This window comes from Ixodes scapularis, unplaced genomic scaffold (assembly GCF_016920785.2).
Source record: "Ixodes scapularis isolate PalLabHiFi unplaced genomic scaffold, ASM1692078v2 PGA_scaffold2__306_contigs__length_199485367, whole genome shotgun sequence".
Lineage (NCBI taxonomy): Eukaryota > Metazoa > Arthropoda > Arachnida > Ixodida > Ixodidae > Ixodes > Ixodes scapularis.
The window spans coordinates 151,086,299-151,098,621 of record NW_024609857.1 but is presented as its reverse complement, the minus strand read 5'-3'; the positions used below and the strand labels follow the sequence as shown (position 1 = coordinate 151,098,621).

General features: G+C 45.3%; 1 protein-coding gene across 1 annotated transcript in view; it reads right to left on the bottom strand.

Moving 5' to 3' along the window:
• Positions 1-12,323, bottom strand: part of LOC8030445 (U3 small nucleolar RNA-associated protein 14 homolog A) — a 36,126-nt gene continuing 23,803 nt past the window's right edge. Inside the window, exons 14-15 of the mRNA XM_029992363.3 lie at positions 7,222-7,321; positions 1-298 (exon numbers count right to left, since the gene is read on the bottom strand). Coding sequence (XP_029848223.2) covers positions 50-298; positions 7,222-7,321 — 349 coding nt within the window. The 3' untranslated portion in view covers positions 1-49. The remainder of the gene's footprint in view (positions 299-7,221; positions 7,322-12,323) is intronic.

Sequence of the window (12,323 nt, the reverse complement as noted above, 5' to 3'; positions counted from 1 at the left end):
AATCCAGTAACATACTTTACTTACAACCAGTGCAAAGGGAGACAAGGGCCTACTTTCTTTTTCTTTTTGTCTGCTTCTGCTTCTTCTCGGGCAGCTTGTCGGGCATCTGGGCTGCCCTCTTCTTGAGCACCACGGAGTCGGCGTTGATTGGGTCGATGACCTGGCCCAGCTTGGTCACCACCTTGGGGGCAGTCAGGTCCCTGAAGGCTGTCTCAGGGTTCCACGTGCTTCCCACGGGGTGGCTGATCGCCGCTTCGAACTGGCTAACATTGTTGAAGGGAAAGGGTAGCGAATTCACCTGAGGACAAAACCAAGACGGCCATTTGAGATACGCAAAACAGTATTGCAGTCGTTGAGCTTCGTAGGAAGCTCGACTGGATCGAGCCAAATCGTTACTATATATTGATATTCCATAATACAGGTGCCTCATACGCCTGTAGCAGCATGCTGGTGCCTACTAAGAGCTGTCTTTAGTGTGCAAAGATTTACTACGCAGATACGTGTTACGATATATGGAGGAAATCACACGTAACACCCCTACATAAACTAAGCTACTGTTATATAATAATATATACTTTATTATTATATAACAGTAACTGGCAGGTTTTTGATAGGCATAGATATAAATGTTAGCCCCATGCAACAAGCTACCGGTGTAACAAACATATCTTACAAGACTGGGGTTCCCAGCAGTTCCAGATTCTGTTGGAACTGTCCCTCGCTTTCACACAGAGTCCCGAGTCCCGACCTGTCCTTGTCGGGACAGCATTATGTCCCGGATCGGCTTAATTAGGGCCCAGTGAATTATTTTATGTGACTCGTGTATGCTACACAAACTTTGAACGGGCCAAGAAGCTAGAAAGAACGACGTCGGCGGAGCAGTGAATTGAAAGAGTAGACAGTTCTAGTATACCGTTGCTAGCTCTCACGCATGCAATACGCAAGACTAGTATAGCGTACGCTAAAAACTACCTGCTTGGAACAACTTTAGTTGCGCATTTCGTAAAGGTTGCAGAGTGAACATCCCGCATGGTGTTCTTCATTATATTTGCCAGAGCTGTAGAATTCCGCACGCTTACAGCGCCACCATGGTTCTCAAAAGTAATATTAAAAATTAAAATGTTTGCAACATTTTACTGTATATTAAGCCGAGCCGCAGCTGCCTGGTCAAGCACATTTTTTTGCGGGGTATGGAGGCGACGAGTATGCGTGCGTATCCAAATTCGATCAAGGAGCCTCTGTCAATCGTCCCGTGGAAACGGCACCTTTCGTCAATGCTATCACGCTAAGAAATCCATGGCCTACTGATGTCCAGTGCACGGTAACAAGGACGATTTTTGGAAGAATCGTTCGTCCATCAGCGACCAACTGCGCAAAGAGGCTTAGCGTTGAGCCGATCGCAGCGTTCACACATATTGCGAGCGATGAACATTTTCACTATGCACTCCTTCAGCTGCATGGCGATCTGACTCGACTGCGGCAGATCCCGGAAAGAATTGCCGAGTTGAACACCATGTAATTTCATGTAACACTGAACTTCGTGAACATTACATCGCCCATGCTGCACCAGTCGATGTAATGACCATTGTGGTATTTCCAAGAAATATTATAATTAAGAGACCAAACGAGAAGTGATGTATGGCTGGCTATCAGCCTCGGCTCGGGCTGCCCGAGCCCGTAGTCGTCGTCTTTATTCACCCGGTTCTCCGCACCTCGATACATAACACCTTTTCATTGCAATATGTGTAAGCGATACATCGCTCACACATATTGCGAGCGATGAACATTTTTACTATGCTCTCCTTCAGCTGCATTGTGATATGACTCGACTGCGGCAGATCCCGCAAAAGAATTGATGAGTTGAGCACCATGTAATTTCACGTAACACTGAACTTCGTGAACACTACGTCGCCCATGCTGCACCAGTCGAGGTAACAACCATCTTGAAACTGGTGCACCCGCTGGGCCCGAGATCTCTTAAGAGCTTCTTGCAAAGCTCGCCAGCCCGCAACGCAAAATCCCCAGTGTTGCGCACGTTCTATAGAGTTCTGCGCAAGCGCATTCCCGGCCTGCAATTCCTTCGGAGAACACAAACCTTTTGCATACGGTTCACTGAAACTGTTTAGTGATAATAACTGCTACAGCTTGCTCTACCTGGCTGGCTGCGGGGAGCTTTAGCCTTTAGCCGCCTTAGTATGCAAGCCATGGCAAGCCAGTTTGGGCGCGCCAGCAACTCTGGGTACTTGCGTGTCTTGCGTTAGCGCTAACAGTGCTGCTGCTGCTGCCCCCCTCTCCGGAGAGTGTCTTATAACACCATCAACATTTTATGACCCCTCCCCACCGTTTCCGAATTCCTTAATTCAAGAGTTGTTAGCACTGTAAAAGATAGATGTGTTCCCTACACAAAATGAGTTCGACTGTAGTACACATAAAGGCTGTCCCAACTGAGTACTGATTGCACACCTTTTGCAAGAAACAGTGAGGTCACTACCCTTCCTTGGTGTACCACAATTTAGACTGGGATCAAGCGTAGTCATGCAAGCAGTCTGCATGCGACTGCCACCTTCATAGAGGATTGCTGTAACCTGCTGCCTCTTCTTAACTCATAGCCACCTCTAGCCCGTGGCATGCTTAATTGGTAGGCATGCAGTAAAATATGTACTAATTGCAACTTTTGACAGTCAATCAGCCCCCACATTTAGTTCTCCAAAGCTTACTGAATCGAAACACAAATAAGAAAAAGTGATCAACTATGTTGTGACATCCCTTGCCTTTTCCTTAGGAAATTTATTTTTGCACAGCAAGTTTTCAGAAGACCAATAACTTATAGGGATGATGATGATGCACCTTTCTGGAGGCCTATCTGCACACCTGCCATAGTTCTAGCCAGGGCCGTACCCAGAAAAATATTTCGGGGGGGTTTTCGGGGACAACGGCGTCCATTTTGAAAATGTCTATTGTCTTATTTTCGCCTATGAATCATGTGCATCGGTGGCATATACAGTATAGACCACTTACAACGTAACCGCTTATAGTGCAGGACCGGGTATAACGCGGTTTTTTTAAACCACCGGTTCACCTCCCATAGAACTCCATGTAATTACATACCGCTTAAAATGCAGGCGCGCGAAGGGAAGTACCGGTTATAGTGCGGTTTCTGGCGCAGCCCGCCGGCCGCGCCGACGACCGGAGCAGCGAGCTCGCTTCCCTGCGCGACACCAGATAACGGCGCTGACGCAAGCTGACGGCGCGAGCCGCAAACTGCACTCGCGGGGCAAGGAGGTTGCTCGAAAACGCGGGAAGAAGCGAAGAGGGAGGCTTCAGTTGCCATAGTGACGGAGGGACGCACGCACGAGTCGTTCACGTGCGTGCGTCCCTCCGCTGGGTTGGAAACAAAGAAACAAACAACCGCAACGACAGACCAATCGCAGGTCGAGGAGAAGTGTTCGCGCGCGTTGCATCATGCATGCCGGTCGCGGGCCGGCCAGGCCGGCTGCTTCTATTCCGCAAACATTGCGTCGGTTGTGATCGTCGTCGTAGACGGCGTGCATCTCATCGTTCCGCGTAAAAGCGCTATCCTTGACTGTGAATTTTCGTTGTGTGTCGCTATGATAACCCAGCACGTACTAGAAGGGAAGATCCACCTACTCGTGCGGCGATGTCGTGGCGGCGCTCTCAAGACGGCAAAAACGCCCGTGTCGTCGTGTTTGTTTACTTCGACTACAGTGGTGATTTCTAAGCATTTGTGTCCTCGAACATCGCCCGGATTTCTTATTTGGCGCAATTCATGCGTGTGCTCAAGTTCAAGGTATTACTGGCGCGTACCGTATGAAGGATACGAATTTTCACGCGTTTTCATCTCCGGAGAAAAGTGATTAGGGTTAGCAATCCTGAACGCTCGCAACGTCCGTCCGCAACCCGCGACGCCGTTAAAAGGCCGCGCCAGGCAAAAGCCGCTAATTTCTTTTAAAATGTGTGACACACTTGAGACATAACTGTACTAGTCTATTGAAATAAAGACTTCCCTCAAACTAAGCTTATTTTTTCATCTAACATAAAATAAATTCTTTTACAAAGGTAAGTTGTCTCATGGCATGTATTTTGGCCTGAAAAATTGATGTTTTGGTTATAGTGCGGTACCGCTTATAGTGCGGATTTTCGCGACTCCCGAGACATACGTTATATGCGGTCTACACTGTAATGGAGAGTTATAGCAAACCGGAGAACCGGTCCCGATTTGGTACCCGGTAGCCGAACGGCGCCACTGCGCGTGCTCAGAGGTGGAGATTAAAATCGGCTGGCTGCAAGTGCACCGACCAGGGCCGTATGCAGAAAAAAATTTCGGGGGGGGGGGGGGGGGGGGTCAGAACCCCTAACCCCCCCCCTGGTTACGGCCCTGGTTCTAGCTAATGGGCATTGCATGGACATGAGTTTCACTGGAGTGGCTGTCACATTAATTCAATATAGAGGATCATGTCTGTGACCATCATGTTTGTGTATAGTCTATTGATTATATAACATAAGGAGTTTTGCACTTTGAAAGGTTCACCACTAGGCATGTGCAAAAAAGAGGACTTTAAGTTTGAAGCAAACAGTGTTTTTGGCCAAATATTTTCTAATCTAATATCAAATAGTTTCTCCAAGCATTCTACTACCGTAGGCCATGCTTAAACAAAAATTTAGCTGAACTCATGAAGGTTGTTCCCGACCTACCACTTGTCCACTTCTAAGCTCAATTAATTAAAAAAAAATGTATGGCAAATTACTACGCAATTGTGTTGCAAACGTAAAACATTCTAGCATCACCAACGTTTAGCAAAGTTCGCTTAGCAGCACGTCTAGCCTGCTTAAACAGATGCCTACGTTTATGGCGCTCTTCATGAGATAATTTAACACGTGGCATGTGTGCAGTTAAAATGATAAACCCGGTGGTCTTTCAGAGCCTTCCAACCCACTCCTCCTCTCCCACCTCGCCTCCTTACTCCACCCCTGGTCACATGATCTCCCTGTTAACCAATCAGCGTCGAGCACCTCACTCCTCCTCCCCCACCCGGCAACCAATCAGAGTCGAGCCTCGCGGCCATGCTTTTTTCTAGGCTCCACTTTTGGGCTCAACGAAATGCCAAACACCAGGCCAAAAAATGTTTCACGTTAATATGACTATATTTATGAACTGTGGCATTTGAACAACGAATTTGTTGCCGCTACTCTAGCTGAGGGGATTTATAAATCTGTTAGTTATATCCAAATATTATTGCTTCAATTTAAAATTCAACAGAAAAAATACAAGCCCGAATGATGAATGCGGGTTATCAAGACGTCGCTGCGTAACATACCAAAACACTTGCATAATCATGGCGGGTTAAACCCGTTGAGTGCGCTTCTTATCAAGCACCTGTGCACAGCGGGTGAGCAACGCCCGCGAGCTCCGCGGACGTTGCTTACCCGCAGTGCACAAGTGCTTGGTGAGAAGCGCACTCAAAGGAGCCAACCCGCCACGATCAACAGTTTGAAAAGTATGAATTTAGCAGTTCATCTCAAAACGAATATTGAATAACATATTATTCGGAACTGCTATTCGAATATTTGCAAAAGCCTATTCATCACGAAACAAAAACAAGAAACTATTTGCATGTGCAGCCTTTAAAGCCTCTACAGGTGCTGGCATTTGTTCAGACACCAGTTTGGCCACTCACGCTTAGATACACAAGGGTAGCTAGCTAAGGGAAGCCACCCAACTGGTCTGTGGCTTTTTCTGTCCTTGGCATAGAGGAGGGAATGGATGTCAGATTTTGATTGTGAATTTCATATAGAAGCGATACATGCACGTAAATAATTAATGATTTCGTTTCAAGAAGATAAACCATACAAACAATGGAGCACCTTTATGGGTACACTGGTGATTTTTTAAGTTACCACAACAAACTATATTCTTGGAATCACTGGCCTTTACCCTTTCAGCCATTGTATTTAGTATAGCTAAATTCAGAATAGTTATTGGGAAATCGGCAAGTGAAAATGATGCCGAAACCAACATTCAAATATACCCGCATATTTTAGTGCCATGACAGAAGGGGAAGGCAGGCTTGCAGGTCGGGCGAGCAGTCTAATAATAGACTATGCCGAGCATTTGTTTCCTGCAGCTGCGCGGGTACTGGAGCGAGCTTCCAAAAGCATTTATTTGACACCATGAAACTGCTTGTAATCAGTTGCATACCTGCCAATCTGTGAACTTTCAAATTCGTAAAACTCCCGCCGCCGCCGGGGAAGGGGAGGGGTATGTTTACGACAAGTGATGTGCAGCTTAATGTCAGCCTTGCCACGGTGCGAAATGCTTATATCACACGTGCATGTGTTACAAATACCAAACTTCTCTCCCTTTATATACGGCACGAGGCACGGGAATTCCGACGTGTAGGACTTAATAAACACCTGAAAAAAACCTCTTTTGAGGTTTGGAGTTCGCCATTGCGCTGCGAAGCCACTGCGACCAGGGGAACGCTACGATTACATGTGAAACAAACACAGACGCCGCACCTCCCGCCTCGAAACTGGCCGAAACAGAGACGCCCAACCACGTCTGAACACGCCGAACCAACGTGCACCGCCGAACACACGAACAAAGGCTTTGGGCTTTGGATTGGTTTTCGATCCGTGGCCACCGGATAGACAGATAGTAAAAACCACGACGCTGCCGTGGACGGTACCTATCGCCCTCTTGGTGGTGCAAGATACCGCCAGTAACAATTATAAAAAAAAAAATGTTAATTTTTTTTTTATATATAATTTGTTTTTTTGTAAAATTTGAAGCAAGATTTGTAAAATTGTAAAATTAGTCCCAATTCGTACATTTTACGAAAAATTCGGAAGAGTTGGCAGGTATGCAGTTGGGAACAAAGTCTGAAGTCCAAAGAGTGAACCCCTGCCTTCCCCTGACGTCACTTTTTCATTGTTGCCAGTAGAGACTTTCACTTTAAAAAACAAGGCGACAACCGAAATTGTAAATTTTGGTTGTTGCCAAAAACATTTATTTTAGCCCCATATTTAGGTCACTATGCTTGTTGGTGCGTGTAGCAATTTTTCAGCAAATCGGGGACTACGAAGAAAAGGCCTGAGTAACCCTTTAAGAGCCTAGACTTGGCATTTGCCAGTGATATTTTTAAATAAATTGTTTTAGTCCAGCAACTGCAACAGAACCCAGAGGCAGAAAGTGACAATTACCTGGTGGCTAGCACACTTCTCATTGTTCTTCTCGTTAATAATCACATTCCCGAGTGTCCGGTCTTTCCTCGGAGGTGCCGGTGGGGGCTTCACCAAGAACCTGGGTGCAAAAATCAAAAGGCTCATACGTCTGGCGACAGGACTACAAAATATATTTTGCACTTGCATACAAGTTAGCTTCGCATCAATTGGTGTGGCTTCATGAAACCGCCAAACCTTTTCAATTCGGTAATTAATTTTGCTAGTGTCTATGCGACTTCCGGGAAAGCAGACAGCAACCAGTCTATAGGATGGTTCAAGTCACCAGGCTCGACCTAAAATGGACCGTAAAAATCGACGCCTGCACGTAGCAATCTAAACTTTTCGTCAAAGGTGTATATCACAGGTCAGTTTTTTCGGTAAAATTACAACGCATAGTTCTCTTTCGGTAAAAAATAAGGCCAAGAAACTTGCCAGGGTCTACGGCGGGCAACGACGCAGACGACAGGGGTTCAGTAGCTGGGTGTGTTTGGCATTCTTATTGATAGATGGCGCAACCTCCTTATCGCGACAGCTCACGACCACTGTGGTTTATTAAAATGAACATAATCTTTTTGAAATGTACCTTCGGTTAAAAAATAAATGCGGACAATAAAAGCAAAACTTAAAGTGAAAAAACGCGTCTACATAACGGCGGCGCTTTTGCTGCCAACGGATTTCGTCTGCGTATCGTCTGCTTTCTTTCGCTGGTAGGCTGCAGCTTCGGACGCTGCTCCCGACACCACCTATCAATACAAGCGCCAAACACACCCCGCTACTGAACCCCTGTCGTCTGCGTCACTGCCCGCCGTAGATCCTGGCAAGTTTCTTGGCCCTATTTTTTACTGAAAGAGAACTACGCTTTTTAATTTTGCAAGAAAAAACTGACCTGTGGTATACACCTTTGACAAAAAGTTTAGATTGCTATGTGCAGGCGTCGATTTTTACGGTCAATTTTAGATCCAGACTGGTGACTTGGACCACCCTATATATTCAGATTCTTGCTTTGATAGGGCGACTGATGCCTCACTAATGCAGTCTTCACTTTTACCCCCATTTCATATGTCTGGTGCACCCCTCTGCTTGTTCTATCTCGGTATTGAGCCAAAATTTTAATGTCATGCAACACAGGAGTGCAAGTGCATCTGCTGCAACAGATGGCGAGATGACCAGACCGGCTACCTCACGTAGCTGCAGCATGCTCGCGGGCACGGGTCAATGACGCATCTGCCCTTTACTGAACAAAATGCTAGCAGGATTTTTCGAGAACAGCCTCTACGCATGTTTTGGCAATGCTCCTTTCGACTAACTTAGAGTGAGCCGACCCGTATGGCCGGATAGCTTTTTGGGATCTCGGCTCATGAGCCCAACAGGTGTGGTCTTCCAGGAAATTAAATTTAATGCCTAAAGAATAGTAACTTCCCCTCAGTGGGAGCGAAGACAAGCAACATCTCAGATACGGCATCTCTCAAAGATACCTCAGCTGCCTCACTAAAAATAAGAAACTCATCTATGTCGGATCTAAAAATCCCGGTCTTGCCATCGTTCAGAAAAGTTTTGCGTGACAGATCGAAAAACTCCAAGAGGCGGGCTCTCCGCAAAGGTGTTTGACCAAGGCTGCCGAATGCTTGTTAAGAGGGGGCACAAAGGAACAGGTAAACTTGCTCACAAGAGGCCCAATGTGAGGCCGGCGGTCATTCCTTACTTACACTTAGTTTTACATAATTTAGAGAAAGTGGCCCAGCGTTTCAACGTTCCTGCGGTTTCCTCAGCTCACAATCGGATGGTTCGACTTTGGCATAAAATCAACACCCACCCAACAGCAGTCACAATACTAAATTTGCTGAGTGTGCCTTGGGAGTTGTGTATGAAATACCTTTCTTGCAGCACTGTGTACATTGGCCAGACGGGCAGATGCGTTAATGACCGTGCTCTTGAGCATGCGGCAGCTATGCGAGCTAGCCCGTCTGGTCATCTCGCCATTCATTGTAGCAGATGCGCTTGCACGCCAGTGTTGCATGACATTAAGACTTTGGCTCAATGCTGAGATAGAACAAGCAGAGAGGTGCACCAGGCATAGGAATTTCGGAATAGGGGTGTAAGATCGCACTAGTGAGGCATCGGACGCCTATCAAAGAAAGAATTTGAATATTTAAGACAAGCGTGGCACCGACATGTTGATGATTGTTGGGGGCCTATATGAGGCATGCACTTTCCGAATAAACAACAGTTGCGAGCGCACCTTGCATTGTAACTTTTCGTCTTAGTCCTTACCTTTTTTGAACACTTTTACATTTCAATACTAAGCATGCACCACTATTCATGCAAGTCTTCACTTACTGTAAATGTAACGCATAGAAAGAGTGCAGCTCAAGCAAGCACCGTCCTCTCAATCTTAAAGAGGCACTTTCAAGGTATTTTGTGACAGATTTTTGGAAGTAATGCTTGAAATGAGAAGATAAACCTCCCAAGTTAGTTTATACATACTGTTTTTTCTCGGGTATAACCTGAGTCAAAATTTATATGGAATCAGAGTTAAAGTACGGGCGCGGGTTATACGCAAACTTCGGCTGACGGCTTCACAGCAATGCGCGTGAAGTCGTAGGGATAGGCTCCCCAGAGTCCCTCTTCTCTGGTGTCTCCTGGGGCAACGCACAAAGCGTTGTTGCTGTCGAATGCGAGTTGCTGTCAACGGCAACGATTTTCGCAGTTTCCAATCTTTTCGGCAAAGGAACCGACCATCGTCGGGTCCGTTGTTAAAGAAATCAGAAACCGAGTGGTGGGCCTCAATTACGGCCGCTACGATGTCCACGAGTCGTGCGTGTGAAAATGAGAGAAGGACAACCTGGAGACTGCAAGCCACAACTGAAGATTGTTTCGTGGTCCGAAGACTGGTGCATACTCCGACCTTGAAAAAGCACTTACAACGTTAATTGGGGAGAGAAGAGTCATGTCGTATTGACAAAGATCCGGCGTGACCGCAACCTTTCCAGACGAGATGGTGCAGAACAGTTTCAGAAAGGCATGGCATAGATTACAAGCTGCCTGTGGCAATAAAGGCACTCCAGATAAATCCAGTGACTGCAGCGACAAGCGTATTGAAAATATAGGTTGGCTTTCTAGCGAGACCTGGACATTGCTTTACACGGTTAGTGCGAATAATATGCGAGGCATCTTTTTGTTTTTTTTCTGAGAGTAATAAGTTGGTGGTGCGGGTTATATGCAGGGGCTGGTAATATGCAAAAAAAAAAAAAGGCATGTGAGAACTTTTTAATGCAAACATATGGAACAGGAAAAAAAGAAGTTTTAGTTGAATGCTTTATTGAGGTTTACAAATACACTGCACAGAAATTGTTCTGCAGTGTCTAAATATTCTTGATGAAATCTAGAAAAAATTGATAAAGCAAACAAATCGCCTCACTAGTTGTCCTAATTGGAGAATTTTGTTCCTCAAAAATAATATACAAAAACGTTCATGACCACAGCAGCCATTGAAAAATATTCCTAGGAACATTTTGTTTTCCTATCAAAAAGCAACCATGAGCGTAATCACCAACTCAGCATTTAATGTTTTTCCACCTAAAACATAGATGGCAACGCTAAACCCCTTATTCAACACCATGCTTGTAATATTTTGTTGAAAGCGACATTCATATATTTCATATGACACCTAGGTCAACATAATATGTTCAGCATAGATATGGTATGATCTTCAAAAATAATACAGGGAGACATCCATCAGCTTTATTGATGAGCACAAATGTTTCCAATAGTAGCTAAGTTGTGGATGCTCTGAAGCAATGTTGGTTAATTGTATGACAATGTGTTGTAGAACTCTAGTTTAGAAAATAGCACATTAAGGATGTGCTCATACGTGAGGTGAAAAACTTTTATGAGATGTGATTTGCAATGCTAGAAGGAAAGTTAAATAGAGGCAATTTTGAGCTACAGTCATATCTTGTTAATATGAACCTTGCTAATATGGGCACCCCACAAAATACTGTAAACAACTTAATTTTCATGACGACTAAATTTATATGAATTTCGCAAGTTCAATAATATTGTGAAAAATAAATTCCACGAACATGTCTTCTTCTAGTCAGAAATACATAGCATACCACCATGATTAGCGAAAATTCGTGCCATCAAAATATTCCAGACTTTTCACAGGCTCAATATTTCGCCGCAGTCGCAAAATGTTGAGCCCGCAAAACAAAAAGTTGTCTAAATTAGAGGAAACTTTCGGCAATGAGCTGGGTAAGTACACTCATTTTTGTCTCATTATAATGAACAACTTACATTATAGGAACTTTTTGGGGGGAACGGAGGTGTCCACATTAAAAAGACATGACTGTAACACATTTGGAGGACTCCTGCGGATGATCACAAATGTTCAGTACTTTTCCAAAAGCTAAACTGAAGGTCGTACCTGAGCAGCCCTTGGTTCACCTATGCCTGCTGATGCTTGCATTTCCAAAAGCCTGAGTTCACTTCATGGACAATTAGGCACATTATTTGTAAGTTAATGAACCGACAGGAATCGCATTTGTTGCGCAATCTGCTGTACCGGTATGTCACATAAGCGAGTTGACAGCAGGTTCCCGCGGTTTTGTTCGCAATTTGTGCGCACGATATCGGCTCCCGTAACGCGTGAGTTGTTCCCGCGTGTACCATATTTACTCGCATAATGAACACACTTTTTTTCCCGAAAAATTAACACATAATTGAAGGGTGCATTAATTACGCAGGGTAAAATTTTTGCATTTACACACTTTGTGCAAGTGTCATATCACATGCCAATATGATACGGCAAGGTACTGTGGCACGTCTCCACTGATGGAGGTGCACCTACGGCTGCTCGAGGGCGCGCCACAGTAACCATGCTTTATGAATTGTGAACCTTTTTAGGGCACTTTCAGCGTGCCTTTTGCCGAAGGAAAAGCGCCCTACAAAGCTCACTCAGTACAGAGAGCAAAGTGACCGTTCTTAGGCCTAACCACCTTCACGATTTCACTGTGACGACGTGTCTGTTGACATCAATGCATCCGATAGGCAAAGAATGTCCAGGGCTTGGCAATCCCTCG